This window comes from Perna viridis, chromosome 9 (assembly GCF_037379345.1).
Source record: "Perna viridis isolate PV_CMFRI_1.1 ecotype Kerala chromosome 9, ASM3737934v1, whole genome shotgun sequence".
In the NCBI taxonomy this organism is placed as follows: Eukaryota; Metazoa; Mollusca; class Bivalvia; order Mytilida; family Mytilidae; genus Perna; species Perna viridis.
Genome location: NC_142453.1, coordinates 36,682,998 through 36,701,541, shown reverse-complemented (window position 1 = coordinate 36,701,541; position 18,544 = coordinate 36,682,998). Strand labels below are relative to the sequence as shown.

At 32.2% G+C, this 18,544-nt stretch overlaps 1 protein-coding gene across 1 annotated transcript; it reads right to left on the bottom strand.

Moving 5' to 3' along the window:
• Positions 1 to 4,773: 4,773 nt before the first annotated feature.
• On the bottom strand, positions 4,774 to 18,528 carry LOC148608214 (2-methoxy-6-polyprenyl-1,4-benzoquinol methylase, mitochondrial-like). The gene is made up of 7 exons (XM_088546351.1): positions 18,361 to 18,528; positions 12,219 to 12,368; positions 11,055 to 11,291; positions 8,727 to 8,833; positions 8,159 to 8,247; positions 6,850 to 6,961; positions 4,774 to 6,142 (listed from the first exon to the last, which is right to left on the bottom strand). The coding sequence occupies exons 1-7, from the start codon at positions 18,518 to 18,520 to the stop codon at positions 6,041 to 6,043; spliced, it is 957 nt and encodes a 318-aa protein (XP_088402477.1). The 5' UTR covers positions 18,521 to 18,528; the 3' UTR covers positions 4,774 to 6,040.
• Positions 18,529 to 18,544: the final 16 nt, after the last annotated feature.

Here is an 18,544-nt window from a genome sequence, read left to right as displayed (position 1 = left end):
CCTTGCTAATGAAATTTCTCTTATATCGGAGAATCAATCTGGTTTTCGTAAAGGATATTCAACGAAAGATAATGTTTTGTACTACATGCACTAATTGAACTATATTTTACTTTTAGTAAAAAGCTTTTCTGCACATTTATTGATTTTAGAAAGGCTTTGATACAGTTTCTAGATCTTGTCTTTGGCAAAAGTTAAAGTTGAATAACATAAAGGGAAAATGTTTTAATATTATATTTGATATGTACAAAGATATAAAATCTTGTGTAAAATATAATGGAGTAACTTCTGATTTTTTCCATGTAACATTGGTGTTAGACAGAGAGAGAACTTATCACCCTTTCTTTTCATTTATTTTTGAGTGAATGGGAAGAATATTTTAGAAATTTAGGAGGAGTTTCGCTTAATATGTTGAAACAGAAATTTTCTGATAAATTACATATGTATTTTGAATTGTTTGTCATTTTATATGCAGATGATGCTGCTATCTTATCTGAATCAAAAAATGGTATGCAACCGTCCCTAAATAGACTCAGATGTAAATGTAAAGAAAAGGGTTAGGGTTAGGGTTAGGGTTATATGGTTGTGAAGTTTGGGGTTACGAGGATCTCCAGATATTTGAGCGGATCCATTCAAAATTTTGTAAGAGAATTTTAAACGTTAGGACTACAACGCCCAATTTCATGGTGTATGGGGAACCAGGGAAATTTCCTCTAGAAATTCGCGTGAAGATGATTTCTTTCTGGTGTAAACTGATAAATAGTTCAAAAATTGGTAATTCTTTATATCAGTTAATGTTGAAACTTAAAAAACCAACACATGTGTCATTTTGAATTGATAGATTACATTGAAACAGTTTTTAATCAGACTGGTTTTGGACATATTTTTATTAACCAGACAGATTTTGTAAACAAGAATATTTTATCTCAAGAGTTTTAAAGGACCAATTCATCACACAATGGTACAGTGAGATTTCAAATTCATCTCGAGGTCTATTTTATGGATCATTAAAAGTAGAATTTGGATTGGAAAAATATTTATTAAAATTACAAGAAAATCATAGAGTTTGGATAACAAAACTAAGGATATCAAACTTACATATTCCCATAGAAACGGATAGATGGATAAATGTTCCTAAGCAAAACTGAAAATCTCATTTATGTAATACAAGTGATGTCGGTGATGAGTTTCATTACTTATCTATATGCAAATATGACCATTTAGTTTCTCAAAGATGTGAACTTATTCCTAGTTACTATCTTAAACATCCAAACATATCGAAAATGATAGGATTACTCTGTATATGTAACGTTGAGGTGTATAAACGGTTGTCGTTTATTAAGAAGATAGCCTTGTTGTTCTAGTTCTAGAACTATTTGTTATTTATTGTTTTCATGTTTGGTGATGATGGATGTGCTTCATTTATATTTAATAATGGTATGAAGTTATTTTTCGTATTATTTAAATGTATCTGTTTTAATTCATATATGTAATATTTTAGGTATAAAATATGTTCAATTTGTTTTGCTCATGTCACATGTATTCCATGTCTTAGTTAACTAAATAAATCTTGAAATCTTGAAAACTCTTAAAGACAAAACGACATAATGTAAAGATGTTCCTTCAATACGTCAATACAAAATGACCAAATGTAATTATAAAACCACAGCAAGTAACATAAATTAGACAACACATAAACAAATGTGTATCTCACCAGACAGTTTAGGCGTTCCATAGAAAAATGCACAGACGTTTAAATGAATGAGCTCCACAAAACCCTGGGAGTATGCACCAAGTTTACCTGTCGGGTAAGTGCATTCTTCTTCTAGCAACACCTGTCGGGCTTCTCATCAATGGATAGATGTAAAATAATCTTGAGTGTATATTTAGGTGTTTTTTCCGTTCAAATACTGTTTCATGTATAAGTTTAATTTTACACCTTTTCCTGGTTTGATGTCTATGGTACAATAGTTTAATTTCATTCAAAGGCTTGTGATTGAGATATCTGCTCCTAAAGACTTTATATCTATATTTACTATAGGCTGAATCAAATATCGTCATGTTTTGGATACGTCTTGTTTTTTCTGGAGTATTTCAAACTTTTTAGAAGAATAGCAATATATATATATAAATAAGGAGTAAACACGTGGAACATAATTAACTTACAAAAATGCGACTATACACTTTGTTTTTATTTACTAGCAATTGTTTGGCTACTATATTACTTTGGTCATAGACTAGCATTGTTTGATATTCCAGCCTTCGTTTATTTTCTTTATACGTATATAACGTTTCATGTGCTAATCGTTTAGTGTCCTATTTTTATCGCCGGTGGTGGAACATGATTCTTACTTTCTTGGAACAAGCTGAACACCTTCGAAATATATCTTTTAAGCAGACAGAAGTACCCCAGCCGGCCCATACATATTCTAAACAGGCTTATCATATGTCAATGTGTGATAAGACAGTGGTTAGACATTCTTGATTACTAGTAAATAATGTTAGTCTTTGAGAAAGAGAGGAAAATGTCTGTACACTTTCCTCCCTTTCTCAAAGACTTACATTATTTAATCAAGAATGTCTAACCACAGTCCTGTCACGATTGCTATATCAACTTTGCACATTGTAATTTAAGACAGAAAAATAAAAAATACAGAAATGCCAATGGAAATAGGATATATCAAAGACAGGAACATCGATTAGAAAAACTCGTTGGAGAATATACTGAGAGATTTTAACTTGTAATCCTAAATCGGTAGTGGAAGGGTTTAGAAATTGTATCTGAGATTTCTTCGTAAAAATACAACACAAATAAAAGCCCTTCTATGAATGTATTAGTATCCGAACCGATATCTAGAACAGTAATTCCATTCAGCTGAGTGTAATGCTTCTTTTATATGTCTCTTTACTAAACAGACGGAATCTACAGTAGTACGCGGGCTGAGCTACCCCCCCCCCCCCGTGCATCCCCCCAACTCATCAAGCAAAATATGATTTTCAGGAACCCGTATACCTCCCTTTAAAGTTGTTTGTTTCTACGAACTTCTTCTTTCTAAAAAACAGAAGTAAACTGACATATGTATGTATCAACATGTAGCCCCATGTCTCAGTGGTACCAAGAAAGTTGCAGTAACACTTAGGGTTTTGCGGTGAAAATAAATGAGTACCTCTACCCCGCCGAAATATAGCTTAAATCGACACATTTTTCAATGTCAAAACCCTAGAGCATTATTGTTTCATTAAAAATGATTTATTTGATATTTTCTGTTTAGTAATATCACAAAATATACTTCTGGGGTTCTATTGTTGAATTTTGGCGATTTTCGTAGTCAGAATTTTATCCAAAAAATGCGAAAAGTGTGATTTCCGATTTTTCGGTCAAAAGTCACAAAATCTACGGTATTCTAAAAAAAAGACAATATCGCTGATATAGAAGAAAATTCTGAAATTCTGAAAATTCCCATTTCTCCGATTTTATAGTAATTGTCACACCAAAGGGAAAATCTAAGCGCCTAAATTGATCAGATATGTTAGGTTCATCATTATCTTAATTATGAATGCCTAAAATATGAGTTGTTCAATGTCAGTATGCTGTGAATGAGAATTATGTTTGACACTGAGACCAGTTCTCTAGGGGTAGGAGTAATATTTTTAACATGTTTGGAAAACCCTATTTTGAAAATTAGCTTTTCGTGAATCATGTATGTAGAAAATTAAATTATCTATCGAATGATACCAAATTTGAGACGTTATAATCGAGTAATAACTTGTAGAGTCGAATTTATGTGACTTTTGACCGAAAAATCGAAAATCACATTTTTTGCATTTTTTTGTTGTTGATAAATTCTGACTACGAATTCGCCAAAATTCATCACAAGAACAAGAATATTAAACAGAAAATACCAAACAAGCCATTTTTTACAGTAGCATTAATAATCTAGTGGTTTTGACATTGAAAAATGTGTCAATTTCAGCGAATTTTTCGGCGGGGTATGGGGTACATTTTTTTTCATTTTACCGCAAAACCCTAAGTGTTACTGCAACTTTCTTGGTACCATTGTAAAGCTGAGACATTGGGCTATACGATGATACCTAAATGTTTAGTTTGTTCACACATGCTATCCCAGGAAGGGTTAGATGCTCGAACAACTGAGTCATAAAAATCTTGGCTTTTTTTTACCCAGTGGGGCACATACTGAAAACGAATCCAAGAATATTCTTTGGCGACAAATTGATTCGGGGGGGGGGGGGGTACACGGTGGACCCTCCCAGCCCATGGACTACGTACAGTAGTACTAGTTTTAATTATCATTCTCTTGGTCAAAATTATCCCGGACTATACATATGTTTTTTAAATGATTATTTTTTTTTCTTTTATGTCTTCCCTTTTCGTCACAATACCATGCAATGGAAAGCAGTAGTACAAATTTCTACATGGTTGACTGTATAACTTGTCAGATAAACGATATTCTCGTTGACTTTATACAGAACTGATCAGTAAGAAGCTGTAAACGGGTAAACAATTTCTTTTTTATATATCAGCTTCCGTGAATTAAATCGTATAGTAAGCAATCAACCATATTCAAAGTATTCATGTTACTATTTTTAAGTTATAGAAAAAATGGGGAACACGAATTTCACTAGACAGCTGCGTAAATGAAATCAAATTTTAACAACTCCAATGTATGAAATAATCTACATTCCCAAGTGATTAATTCAGTGCGATTCTGTGGATTTTAAAAAATTCTAAAAACTTACAGAGAATAACATAACATATAACGTAACTAATTTTTATTTCCAAATCAAAAGGCCACAAAGAGCAAGAAGAGTTTTACATCCAAGAAGAAAAGAACATGAGTGAAAGATAATGACACTGTTAAATAATAAAAAAAATCAGATTTTAAAACATCAAATCACTCTAACTTTGTAGTTGCATAGAATCTTTCAGAATTTTCCTAATCTTTATACTTAATTCTACCATCCCACATCCCCACCTTGCTTCAATTATAGGAACCAAAATTTGCACAGTCCTTTTAATTATAGCTTTTGCTATATGAATAATGCTTAATCACTTTATTGTCTTAGCTGAAATGGCTCTGCCATCTCATCTACCCTATAATGCTTGAAATTAAGGTCCCTATCGGTGACAAGATTGGAGGGGGCCATGAACCATTAATCACATTCCAGTTGAAAATGTCCTATTAAACTGAGTATTTATTACAAAGAATGTTTATGATCCTGATTGTCTTTATAAGTGGCCAATTCTCAACATCCAAATCCATCTCATTTGACAAATGAAGCGGTCAACTATACACTGTGAAATACACAATGACTTTGATTTCCCCATTGTCAACATTCATTACTATGATGCTACATCATATAGTTTAAATATGTCTGGCAACTCATATGATTTTCTGTGAATTGCCACTATTACACATAGTCTTTTAAAAAAACTATGCAACGTTAGAGATTGGATGGCAAGCTATTTTCTAACTTGTTTGGAGTATGGAGGGAGGGAAGTCCAACCTATAATGTTACAGAAGTATAGGGGACTCAGAGGCTTCCATAAAATCTATAGGAACAAGGATATCTTGCCAGTAGGTTAATTTCAACATATTTTCAGTTCTTTGGTATTGCAAGATTTGTTCTTTGGTTTTAGTCATTTTAATGCTCACAGAATTGTTTTCCACAGATTTTCTATCCTTTTAACCCTTTTAAAGACAGCCATGTTTTTCAACAGATTGAAAATCCCCACATCAGTTCTATGCAGGATACCTCAAGAAACATTCATACCAAGTTTGGTTCCAATTAATCGAGTAGTGTCAGAAAAGAAGAGTTTTGAAAAATTGTAAGGGATGATGACGGATGACAACAGACTCCAAGTGATGGCAATAGCTCACATATGGCTTTCAGTCAGGTGAGCTTATAAAGGGAATAATTAACAACTTTCATTTGTATAATTAATTTCAACAACTCAAATTTAGTAAGTACATATTGGTCATTTATGATTAAAATAAATAACTATTTATTATTCCTAGAATGACTATAGTTTAAATCCAGAGTGGATTGCAGCAACTCCAAAGGTCAAATTTTCATATGTTACCATGGAGAATCCTACAGATCTGATCAAATCCCTGAAGTCCTCCTAAAAACAAAAGTTATAACATCTAATCTTACATAAGCCAACATAACACTTTAGGGTAATACAGGTAATTCCCACAATTATTATGAGCACTTAATGCAAAAGAGAAATTTCAAATGAAACTATCTAAACAATGTTTCTCCATTATGACAATAAAACTCTTTTTGTTGATACATGAATGCAAATTAGTAACACTACATTTTCAATGAGAAATTTCCATTTAAATTTCAAAAGAATAAATGCTTCCCATTAGGAAAAAATAAGTGAACCTTTTAACTTGATCAATATCATTTTCAAAATTAATTGGTTTCCTCGTAATTCATTGAAGACCCATTGGTGGCCTTGGGCTGACATTGTTCATCCCAGTGGGGTAGTTGTCTCTTTCACATATTCACCATATCCATTCTCGTTATATTTAAAAGTTTTGTTATTTTATAAGTCATTTTTCAAGTGACCACATCTTCAATAAAATGCCTCATAGGGCTCAGCTTCCGGATTTATTATTTGACACAGAAAAAGTATTTCACCAGAATAAAAGTGATCCCTATTTTATAAACAGATCAAATCAAATGATAATGACGCAGTCGACAACATAATACCATTATACGGCTTCATAACAAATAAAAGAAAAATAATAAATATAAAAGTCATGTCCCCTTGCTATACTTTCCTATTAACAGATAAAATTCACATGGTGTTAAGTATTATACCTGATTTGGAAACTGTCGAATACTTTCTACAAGATACTGGTAAGATTTCCAGTCCCTAGCTAACACCTGACCCATAACAGGTATTACTTGGAAAGAATAATTGTCATATAAACTGAAATGAAAATGGAATGAACTCATTTTAAAATTCACATCATGTTAGTAGGTAAAAATGTAGTAAACCAATTTGATTTTTTTATTGTTTCTTTAGCCTGAAAAAAAAAAAAACTTTAATTTTTCCTAATCAGAAAAGATTTTCTTGATGTCTCATATACAAAATCAACAAATGACAGTGAATTTTAAATAACTGACATCTCTTCCTTTGGAAAATATTACAACCAATTTTAAAAATTAAATTTGAAAAGACAAATTCCACATTATTATATAGTATTTTTCTGGGGAGAAATGCCTTAAATCTACATCATGTATCAATTTGCTTTATGTGAATGAAAATAAATCTGCGTCAGAATTACAATAACGTTCATTACAAGACCAATACATGTATAGACCTCCAGAATTACAATTACGTTCATTACAAGACCAATACATGTATAGACCTCCAGAATCACAATCACGTTCATTACAAGACCAATACATGTATAGACCTCCAAAATCACAATCATGTTCATTACAAGACCAATACATGTATAGACCTCAGGAATCACAATCACGTTCATTAAAAGACCAATACTTTTATAGACCTTTTATATCACCATCATAAATTTGTCAGCACATATATGTCTTCAATGTGTATATAAACAATTATCAAGTTAAAAAACTACATTGTGGGTTACAAATTTCCATATGTGATGCCCTAATAGTAGCATATACTGTTAAACAAGTGGTAAAGTTAAACATGCTAAAAATATAGGAATGAAATAATCAAACTTCTCTATAATAGAAGGTGCACATCTTCAATATGTGTATAATCACTGTGCAAAGTTTGAATAATATTGCTTAAAAATACTTTTTGAGTTACAGATTACACAAAGCAGGTACTGTTCACACATAAAGTAACAAAAATGACTAAATTCATCATGCTCAAAATTCAGCAAATAATTAATTAAACTTCACTGTAATAGGAGGTGCACATCTTAAATATGTATATAAAATAGTATGGATAACATTGCTTAATACTTTTTGAGTTGCAGATTACACAAAGTAAGTACCCATTAATGTGACAAACAAATGGACAGACAGAGTTGAGCGGTTCCTAGACCTGCTGTCACCATTGGTGACGAAGGTCAAAACAGGAAAATCACTACATTTTAAAGCTAAAGACTTGCTCTTCAAAAACTACAATAACTTTTACCTTCGAAGTAAGGGGTTCTTGACTTCACTAAATTCTAAACACATAAATCTACCACCAGGTTTTAGTACTCTGTAAGCTTCTTCTACTACCTGTGAAAAGTAAATGTTTACAGTCTGCAATGTTAAATCTACAACATTAAATATAGCCAGTTATAAAATATAAACCTTCAAGAAATAAATAATTCATTTATACTGAAATAAAATTCATTCTAAAACACCATGTAAAGATATTACTCTCCTGTTTATACTCTTTAAAGTTAAAAAAAAAAGGGTATGTTTCCAGTTCTAATTTTACATGCATATTACAAACATCACTGAATCATATCAACCTCATTAACATGCTTACAGTTCCTGATGTAATTACCTAACCTTATCAATGTGTGTACAGTTCCTGATGTAGTTACCTGACCTTATCAATGTGTGTACAGTTCCTGATTTAGTTACCTGACCTTATCAAAGTGTGTACAGTTCCTGATTTAGTTACCTAACTTTATCAAGTTGTGTACAGTTCCTGATTTAGTTACCTAACCTTATCAATGTGTGTACAGTTCCTGATTTAGTTACCTGACCTTATCAATGTGTGTACAGTTCCGGATTCCAAATGCTATGGTGTAAGCATCATACTGGTTATCCTCTAGAGGGAGCGATTCAGCATTGCCCTTTAACCACGATATACCTGAAGAATATAAGGACATTTTATTACCACTGATGACTTGTGAATGATTAATAGTTTAAAAATTTTTTTAATTAAATTTTCCATTACTTATTACTTGGGGGCTTCAAGCAAGCAAATTAGTCTTAAAATGATAGTTTGTTATAAGTAATAAATGGGTTGCCTCAGTTTATATAAAATAGATATAATTGTTGAATAATATGTTTGCCCTTATTCACTGGGGTAAAGCGGATGACCGTAATGGCCGTTACTGTCATCCCAAGATGGAGGATGAAATATTTTTCTTTAATACAGTTTTCTATTCAAGTTATTCAACAAAACAAATATGAAAAATAGTTAGTCATACATCAATGCTTGATATATGAAGCGAGCAGCATATGGGTAAAATATATGATTAATGAGAAATTACATGGTAAAAATATTGGCGGGGTGACCGTTATGAAGATTCTTCTTTTTCTAAGGATTACTGTAACGTGTCACAAGAGATGTCTGTAACATGAGAAACAAAAATATATCATGATGAAAGTTGTACTTTACCACAATGACAAACGTTGAATTGCAAAAGATTTCACTGAATTATGTTAAAACCAATATAATTAATAAATTCATTCCAAATGACTTCTACTACAAGCGGTGTTTTGTACAAAATACTGAAAAAAATTAAGCACGTTGAATCAATGGATTCGGTGATCCATCTTTGAAGAATTTCCTTATCTTTCCGTGAAGAACAATCCTAAACATAACAGCTGATCAGTAAAGAACAAAGCAGAAACATCATGATAATGTACATGTATGGCTCAGGCACTGCCTCATGCGGTAGACAATATTGTTGGCTTGCATAAGGCAGGGAGTGTATGTTTGGTATACAATTTATAATTTCATAATATAATTTCATGTGAGATCTGAACTGTTGTTAATATGATCATGTAAGAGAAATGAGAAACAGCTATGATAAGAAAATATACACAAGAAGTAAACATTTGTTCATATCAGATGATATGTGAATATTAAATTGTAGAGTTTTTTTTGTGATTCCGCAGATTCAGGTGGTAAATTTACTTGCTACAAATGTACTGGTTCAAACTAGTGTAATTGTATGTAATAGTGTCAGAATGCATGTTACAAAATATACTTTAAAAAATGAAATTGCTGACTTTCACCCAAATTTTTCTGACTGAAATTATATATTGCAAATATAATTTACTTCGATGGCATCTTACGGCCAAGAAAAAAAAATTGTCTTTAAATGTTACATTACCAAACCAATATATTTTTGCCCACCCTAGCACATTCATTATGTTATTTTTGATAAAATGCCACTAAACTATCATTTCTTAGTTGAGCACAAATAAAGTTAAAAAAGTCCTCCCATAAGTGTCAATATAAAATGATTTTACTTACCTAATATATTTTTATATGAAACCTTAAACAAACATGTTTTTTTTTTCTTGGCCTTAAAACAGAATGATACCTATGTACATGTACAATGATTGAGAAGGGGGCAGTTATGGCTTCCATAAATCGTGAACCATTCACTAGACTAAGCTGCCAAATAAGTACGATATATTTGCTTTGGTTTAATTCAATTTTCATATCTCATTGTTATATACCTTCTAAATTACATAACATAATTTATTACAAAATTATATTACAAGTATGCACCTTTAATACTCCACTTAATTTGATACTGAGATTAACATGTAGGGAACAAAAGAGAGAAAAGGAAGATTTTTTTTTTTCAGATAAATTTAAAAGCACAAAACTCTCAAATATTAACTTCAACAAGTAACTATTTTAACCATATCAATAGCTTTTACAATATTTTGGTCAATATTTCGTATCAAATAAACCTGTTACGGTCATACCGTTCATCAGTCCCTTGCTCTGTTACGGTCATCCCACATTCTTAGTTATGGTCACCCCGCCAATATTTTTACCTTGTAATTTCTCCTAAATAATACATTTTACCCATATGCTACCCACTTCAAATATCAAGCATTGATGAATGATAAACAATTTGTCATATTTATTTTGTTGAATAACTTGAATAGACAACTTCATTAAAGGAAAATATTCTGACCCGAATTTCCATCCTCCATCTTTGGATGACTGTAATGGCCGTTACGGTCATCCGCTTTACCCCAGTGCTTTATAGGCATAGAAACCTAAAATAAAAGTCAAAGTTAATAGTAACTCTGTGAAAATATCAAAATGAAATATTTACCAGTATTTATCCCATAATTCTCAGCTCTTTGTTTCCCTACATTCAACATTTCCTGGTTGATATCACACACTGTAACATGATGTTTCACATGACCTTCTTCATCTGAGGAAGATGATGATGATGTGTCATCCTCATTCAGATTAAAACCATCCACATTTAAGTTCTTAAATGTTGGGGTGTCATTAGCTCTCCCAGCAGCATTGTCCAAGTACTTCAAAAATCTGAAGGCAATATCTCCTGAAAATACATACTTGTAAGTTAAAGCATTTAAAAATTGTCAGAAAACATTGTAAAATATACAGGTTTATATAATTTCATTAAGTCATATTATGGAAAAGACGGATTGTCATGAAGATATTTATCAATAGTGTTATAAGAAGTATAGCGGGTTTTAACTATTCTCTTTCTGAATTTTAATACACCTGTCAGGATCATAGCAAAAACAAGGAGATAAGAACAAAGACAGGACATCAATAATCTCGGTGCAAAAACTATTGCTCAAAATCTTGATTTTCATAAATTTTACCCCTCAATATGTTCTTTCCTTGTTTTGCTCTGCATTAATTCCATTACACCCCTCCAAACCTTAAATTCTGAAACCATCCCTGACAAACCTCATTTCCTTTTTGTGTAAATCTTATTTGCCATTTTTGGTCAAGTTTACACATGAAAATGATAAATTTTCAAATAAAAAGGGGGGTGCCAACCCTCTGGACCCCCCTCTCTGGATCTACCACTGCTCTGTATCACTATTCAATAAATAAATAACACATATACTACTAGACAAGTGCTTGTGCTTAGTTCTAGGAATTAGTAAAGGGGACTTAACTGGGGTTGTAGTTATGGGCATTTTATCCATAACTCCCTAACAGAATCTTGTTAGTTTTATGTGTGACCCTAGAAGTTCATAATAACTTAGAGAAATTAGCATTCATTTTTAACTAAAGTACTATTTAAGGGGAACCATTTGACAAAGCAATGCAAGGAACATCAGGTCAACATAAGTAAAAGAAAAGGTATAACATAAAAAAAACAAAAATGTGTGTCCCTCCAGCAACATCAAACATTTTTTACCTGAGTGTAGGACCTCACTAATACCTGTTCCTCAAGCATCATCTAAAAGTTTTGACCTTAGTGTAAGTGCCACTCTGTAAACTCACTTACCTGTTCCTCCAGCAACATCTAAAAGTTTAGTCCCAAGTGTTGGAGCTAGTCTGTGAATGAACTGGTCTTTCCATAGTCTGTGGACCCCACCACTCATGGCATCGTTCATTAGGTCATATTTACTGGCAACATTCTTAAATACTTCATAAACTAAAAATAGAAGAGATGACTTGAAAACAATCATATACAATCATTGTAAATAAACTTAAAAAAGGGCATTTTATGGGACTTTAGATACCCTGTCATGTTGCAATAAGTTTTTTGAGGGTAAAATCAACTTAAAATGGCCATAACTTTTGTATAATAATCTAATCAAACTCTTCAACTGAAATTTGAACTTGATCTGTAACTATACAAAGGTTGAAAAATATCCTTCAATATCTTCTTAAGTTATTATCTGGAAACAGATGGACAGACAGACAACTTTTTGGAAGGTATCACATAAAACATGGCCACTTCATGTGAGGCGGTGTAAAAAGTTTATCTTACAAAATTCGCAGTTGTCACAGTGTCACAGAGAAATGCATTTAAAAGTAATGGACTAATAGAGAAGTGATTGATGTTGTACATCTCCAACCAGCATCACTTCAAATAAATCTTTGAAGTTTTTGTCAAGTGTTTGATGATAAAATGCAATGTTTCCTCATTCTAAAAGATATAAATATAGCTATTTAGATTTGTTCTTCTTTTTTTATTTTTAGTACAACCCAGGGATTGATTGATTTATTATCATGGAATCTTTCAGAGCTCCCAACTTGGTGCGGGATTTACATGATCTCACATTGACCTCTCAATGTTTACTTCTTAAGATAATAATATACATCTGCATTTGTTACAATTCCTCAGTTTCATTCTTCTTTCTTTGATGAGACAATAAAAAAACATCAGAATCTGCACATGTCATTGTAATGTATGGTGTGGATGGATAATATATTATAAATCCCTGATCCATGCCATTATTGTTTAAAAATTTGTATACACTGACTCTTCAGAGGAAATCACTCAAACTTGTTGATCTACAAGAATGATGAATTAATGCTTTATCTCTGAAACATGAATGATTCAAAATCAGAAGTGACGTAGTTTGGAAATGGTGTACATATATGTAGTTAGGAAGTAATTATTTGAACTTTTCGATAAGATGCACAGCATGAGTCATAGAAAGTCATATTCCCTTTGATCAAAACATAATCCATAATCAATTTGTAATTTGAGTACAAATATCTCTGTCCCTCATAGGCAAAGCCAAATATCATACTGTTCCAATTGTCAAAGAGTAACTCCAATTAGTTTTCTTCAAACATGTGAAATCTAATTTGTGACATACATACTAAGTGGAAAAATGTCTCCATTCCATTCATACACGTGTAAGAGATTTAATAGCCAGCACAGCTCGAGGAGTGAGAAGGGAGAGCTCTATACAAACATGAAAATTAGCAGGTTGCAGAGTGATGAGAATAAAAATTCATCTACAGAAGTGGTATCTAGAAGAAAGAATGCAAATAGCAGGAAGACTGTCACTCTCTAATAATTACTTTAAAACTATAACAATCTTGAATGCCTAAAAATTTAACATCAATAGCAAAAGAATATTGAAAGTAGACACAATACTATACAACTAAGAGTTATGGTGAAGGGATGGGACAGGGCCTTAACCCTTGGCTAGCATGAGTTATGGTGAAGGGATGGGACAGGGCCTTAACCCTTGGCTAGCATGAGTTATAGTGAAGGGATGGGACAGGGCCTGAACCCTTGGCTAGCATGAGTTATGGTGAAGGGATGGGACAGGGACTTAACCCTTGGCCAGCAAGAGTTATGGTGAAGGGATGGGACAGGGACTTAACCTTTGGCTAGCATGAGTTATGGTGAAGGGATGGGACAGGGCCTTAACCCTTGGCTAGCATGAGTTATGGTGAAGGGATGGGACGGGGCCTTAACCCTTGGCATGATTTACTTTATGACAATGTAACATTGCAATTAATGCTGCCCCTTCTACTTTTGTAACAAACTCAGTTAAGACAAACGACTATTACTCATGCATGTACCTAACTGCTCATGCATAAGCAGTATATTCCTTACTGCTCATCCATGTACCTAACTGCTCATGCATAAGCAGCATGTTCCTTACTGCTCATCCATGTACCTAACTGCTCATGCATAAGCAGCATGTTCCTTACTGCTCATCCATGTACCTAACTGCTCATGCATAAGCAGCATGTTCCTTACTGCTCATTCATGTACCTAACTGTTCATGCATGTACCAACAACTACTGGCCATTTACAGTGGAACCTAATACTGGCAAAAATAAAATTTTGTGTTTATGGGCAATGCCTACATGTACTCAATAATATGGTGTCAGCATACAGTATTCAAGGGAAATGAACCTAAAATGAAAATGCATTGGAGTTTGATGTATGGTACTGTGTGTTACCAGGTATGTACCAAAATGTGTAACCCGTACTTATACCAACTTTTCCCCATTTATCCAAATACAATTTTGCGGCTTCTTCATTATTACATGACACATATTTCCTAAATTTCCATACCCAAAATCAATATGTGGTAATTTTGTTATCTGTAATTTTTTCATATAAATTATATTTTACATTAGAACACTGAATCATTATCAAAATATTCAAGGACAATCAATTTAAATTGCATAATACTTTCTTTTTCATTCTAGGTATAAAATGTGTATCCTGTCTTTGCTTGCATGGAAATTTGCAGTAAGTAGGGTACAGAATTCGAACTATTAGTTTGGTATAGTAACTTCCAGTTACACATTTTGCGTCTTTTGAAAACAGAAAACAAGTCAAACAATAAATATTTAGAAACTATACATCATTTTCATCACTAGAAATGGATTGAAAGAGACTTTTCCATACCCCATGGAATTTTCATAACTTAACATTCCGTGATAAATATCAGATCTAGAAAACTCCAAATTCTTAAATGGTATTGATTATGGTAACTGTTAACAAATTCCATAACTTTATGGTTAATGAATTCTGTAACTCAATGGTTTATGAACTTGGTTAATGAATTTGGTAACTTTGAGCTATTTCAATTTTTGGCATTTTTTAATAAAATTTGACATTCTGAGTGAACAGTTCTCTAAAAACTTTCAATGGATACAGCAGGTGCGTTTCTAAAATTCTACCTGCAGAAACAGAAATCTACTTACTAAATAATAATTAAAAAGATTTAAACATAGCACCTAAGCTATACCTTTAGAAGAAGTAATCAAGGGAACCAAGATTATAGCAGAAATCAAAAGAATGTAATCCAGGGACAAATACCAGACATGGAAAACAGACATACACAACAAAGAACATAAAGTAACTAAAATAATACATACAAAGTTACAAAAGTAAATGAGCAACTCGGACTCCAATAAAAAATGGGAGCATGGACCAGGTGCACTGGTAGGGTAAGCGTCCTCTGCTTTTCTAGTCACATCAGTCAAGTTGCTCAAAAAAAGTCAAGTCCAGGGTAGAGGAAAGAGGAAAGGAAAACTATGACACATTGAACAAATCAATTTTCATGGTGCAGATGGATACACCATAACAATCCACGAGTACATGACGACCATAAAACTTCTGTAGTCAATTTATTTTCACTAGTGATGACTTAAATCTTATAGCAACATAATTGTAAGAAGTCTAGTGTGATACAAAAAGTCTGCATAGTTAAGACAAGCTCTGGCATAACGTATGAGCTGTGATATGAAAACTCCATATGCAGGTGCTGCACGGATATTGGATAAAAATTCCAGCATTTTGAAAACATTGTATGTATATTTGGAAGATGATATGGAATTGTTTTATACAAAGTATGAGGAATCTCTACCAAGAACTATATATTTGTATCTAGGATTTTAACTGAGTATGGGGAATAGAAGTATACAGTGTTGAAAAATCCTAAGTTTTAATGCTATTATATTCTGATAATAATCTTGAATTGTGGGTCTCCAAAAGATCTTTCAAATTTTTCAGAATCCACTATGGGAGTAACAAGTGTTGTGGTAAGACTGCAGACCCTCTTTGACAGTTGTGAGTATAGAAGTTTATAGTTTTGAAAGGGGTTTGGTGGTACATTTTGCAGATCCAGCTACATGTATGTCATGTTGTTTGTATGGATTCTTGTGGAGTTTAGGAATCAAGTACATAGACAGTAAATCACAATCATCTTCCTTGGCAGAGAGACCAAAAGAGGATAGCACAAATTTATGGTTTTCCACAATCTCTTCTTTGGAGAGTGTGGTAGCAGTATAGGTCTTATCACTGCTATTATATTATACATCTACCTCTGATAATAAACATTTGATGTAATACATTTTAAAGACAAAAACAATGTTGTTTTGGGCTTTGTCTGCTAGTATGACAACATATATTTACGAAATCCATAGATCTCAAAGTTAACTAATTAGGATACAGTATTGTAACTTTTTGTTTTTCTTTCAAATTTTTAAATATTTCAAAGAATTGATGTTTGCAATCACCTCTTTGGAAAAATGAAAAAAAAAAAAAAAAAATTAGTTTAATTTTTTGTTAATTTTTGCTCTAGAGTAAATAAATTTGGTAACCATTACCAAATTGAAAATTTAAATGAATTCAAAGTTTTCCAGAACTCATATAATAGATCATTTGGTAACACATTCATTGGATACTACAAAAAGTTGGTACAGGTACGGGTAACACATTCATTGGATACTGCAAAAAGTTGGTACGGGTATGGGTAACACATTTAGGTATGTACTGCGTTACCATTACCACAAAAAAAGTATACATGTACTATTAGTATACACCATCTTTCTCACTGCCTGGGAAGCTGGACAATGGGCAGTGGTTGTAGGAGTCAAATGTACAGATTAAAACTATGATAATTCAATAAACAAATATAGATTAAAATTCGACAATATTTTTTGTTAAAACTATGTAAATTTTGTTTTATTTGGGTCTTTCTATTGTATAAAACAAGTGTTTAAAATTTTAAACACAGACTTTGGTCAAAGCGTGAAGTGTTCAAAATGTAGGAAGTACATATTTGTCAATTTAATTTTTTTTGTACAGACTGTAGCTCAGAACTTGATCAGATTCAAAGAGTTAATTGCATGTATTGTTGTTATAAATGGATCAAATTACATGAAATAGCATTGAAATGTTCTTCAAAATATTGCATAACTTTTTTTATTTTAGTATTAACATTTTCAAACATACATATATACAATGTTACTTTAATCGGATTTGACAGAATGGAATTTAATACAAGTGCCAATTGAGAAAAATAACACAACTCAATTGACAAAAAAAGTCCTTTGAATGTTAGATTGCCAATTTGTTTCTTTAATGATTTTCAGTTAACATCATGATGCCTCCATAATACATTTGTGAATACTGTCCAGAAACATTCACCACCAATACAAATTCATTCTGATCTTAAGCTTTACTATAACAAAAACAAAAAACAAAAAAAAAACAAATCATGTGAACATGAATCTAGAAAATTCAGTATAACCCCTATCAAGTTACATTTGTACATTTGTATTTCAGTAATTATGAAAAAGTACATTTTTATATCTTTCTGTAAAAAACCAAACCATAAAATAGTATTGAAACTTTTTGTAGTAAAAATGAATTGAAAAATAATTCACAACCTTAAATAGATAAGAAAAGCATAGATTTTATCCCTGTAGTACTCACTTCAATCTGCTGTGCTCGCTCACTACATGTTGAAAGCAACTCACTATGACTGTTTTTTTTTTGTTCAAAATAGATTTTTTGAAATTTTGTAAATAAAATGAATCCAGCACACTTGAAACTTATACATATTTTAAAATAAATATATTTGCATGTTTGAAATCGTAAACATATATAATTACTTATTTATCTCAAAAGTATTCTGCATTGGTTGCACAGGTACAATGTCAATGTATTAACTTACCTGTGTAGTGTGTGCCCCCAATCTGTACATTTGACTCATACAACCAATGCCAATTGTTCAGCTTCCCGTGTAGTGTTTCTGACCGTTACCCAAAATTTCAGTATCCAAATAAAAAGAGGAGGGTTGAGAAGTCAGAGCCTGAGGAAGTTCGGGCTAAGTTTAGTATGTTGAAGTTCTAAAATTACTGCACATGGATACCTTTTTCTTCTTTTTCGTCCTCTGCTACATTTTGAAAGCCAAAATGTGTTTCGTTCTGTTGTTGAACATCACCTGTACGTCTTTTTGAATGCAGGAACCGACAAAAGGTGTTTAAACTCCTTGAACATAACAACCGGCGAAATTTAATGGGCGCAGCCATATTGTTTTTTCTCGGAATACCTCT

Bases quoted from the DNA above. Each gene is read 5' to 3' on its own strand.
- LOC148608214 (XM_088546351.1), bottom strand. From the start codon at position 18,520: ATGGCTGCGCCCATTAAATTTCGCCGGTTGTTATGTTCAAGGAGTTTA. The intron at 12,369-18,360 runs GTATCCATGTGC...TTCTATTTTTAG, and splicing joins GGACGAAAAAGAAGAAAAAG to TTTATGAAGTATTTAAGAAT. The intron at 6,143-6,849 runs GTATAATACTTA...TTTTGTTTTTAG, and splicing joins TTCGACAGTTTCCAAATCAG to GAGGACTTCAGGGATTTGAT.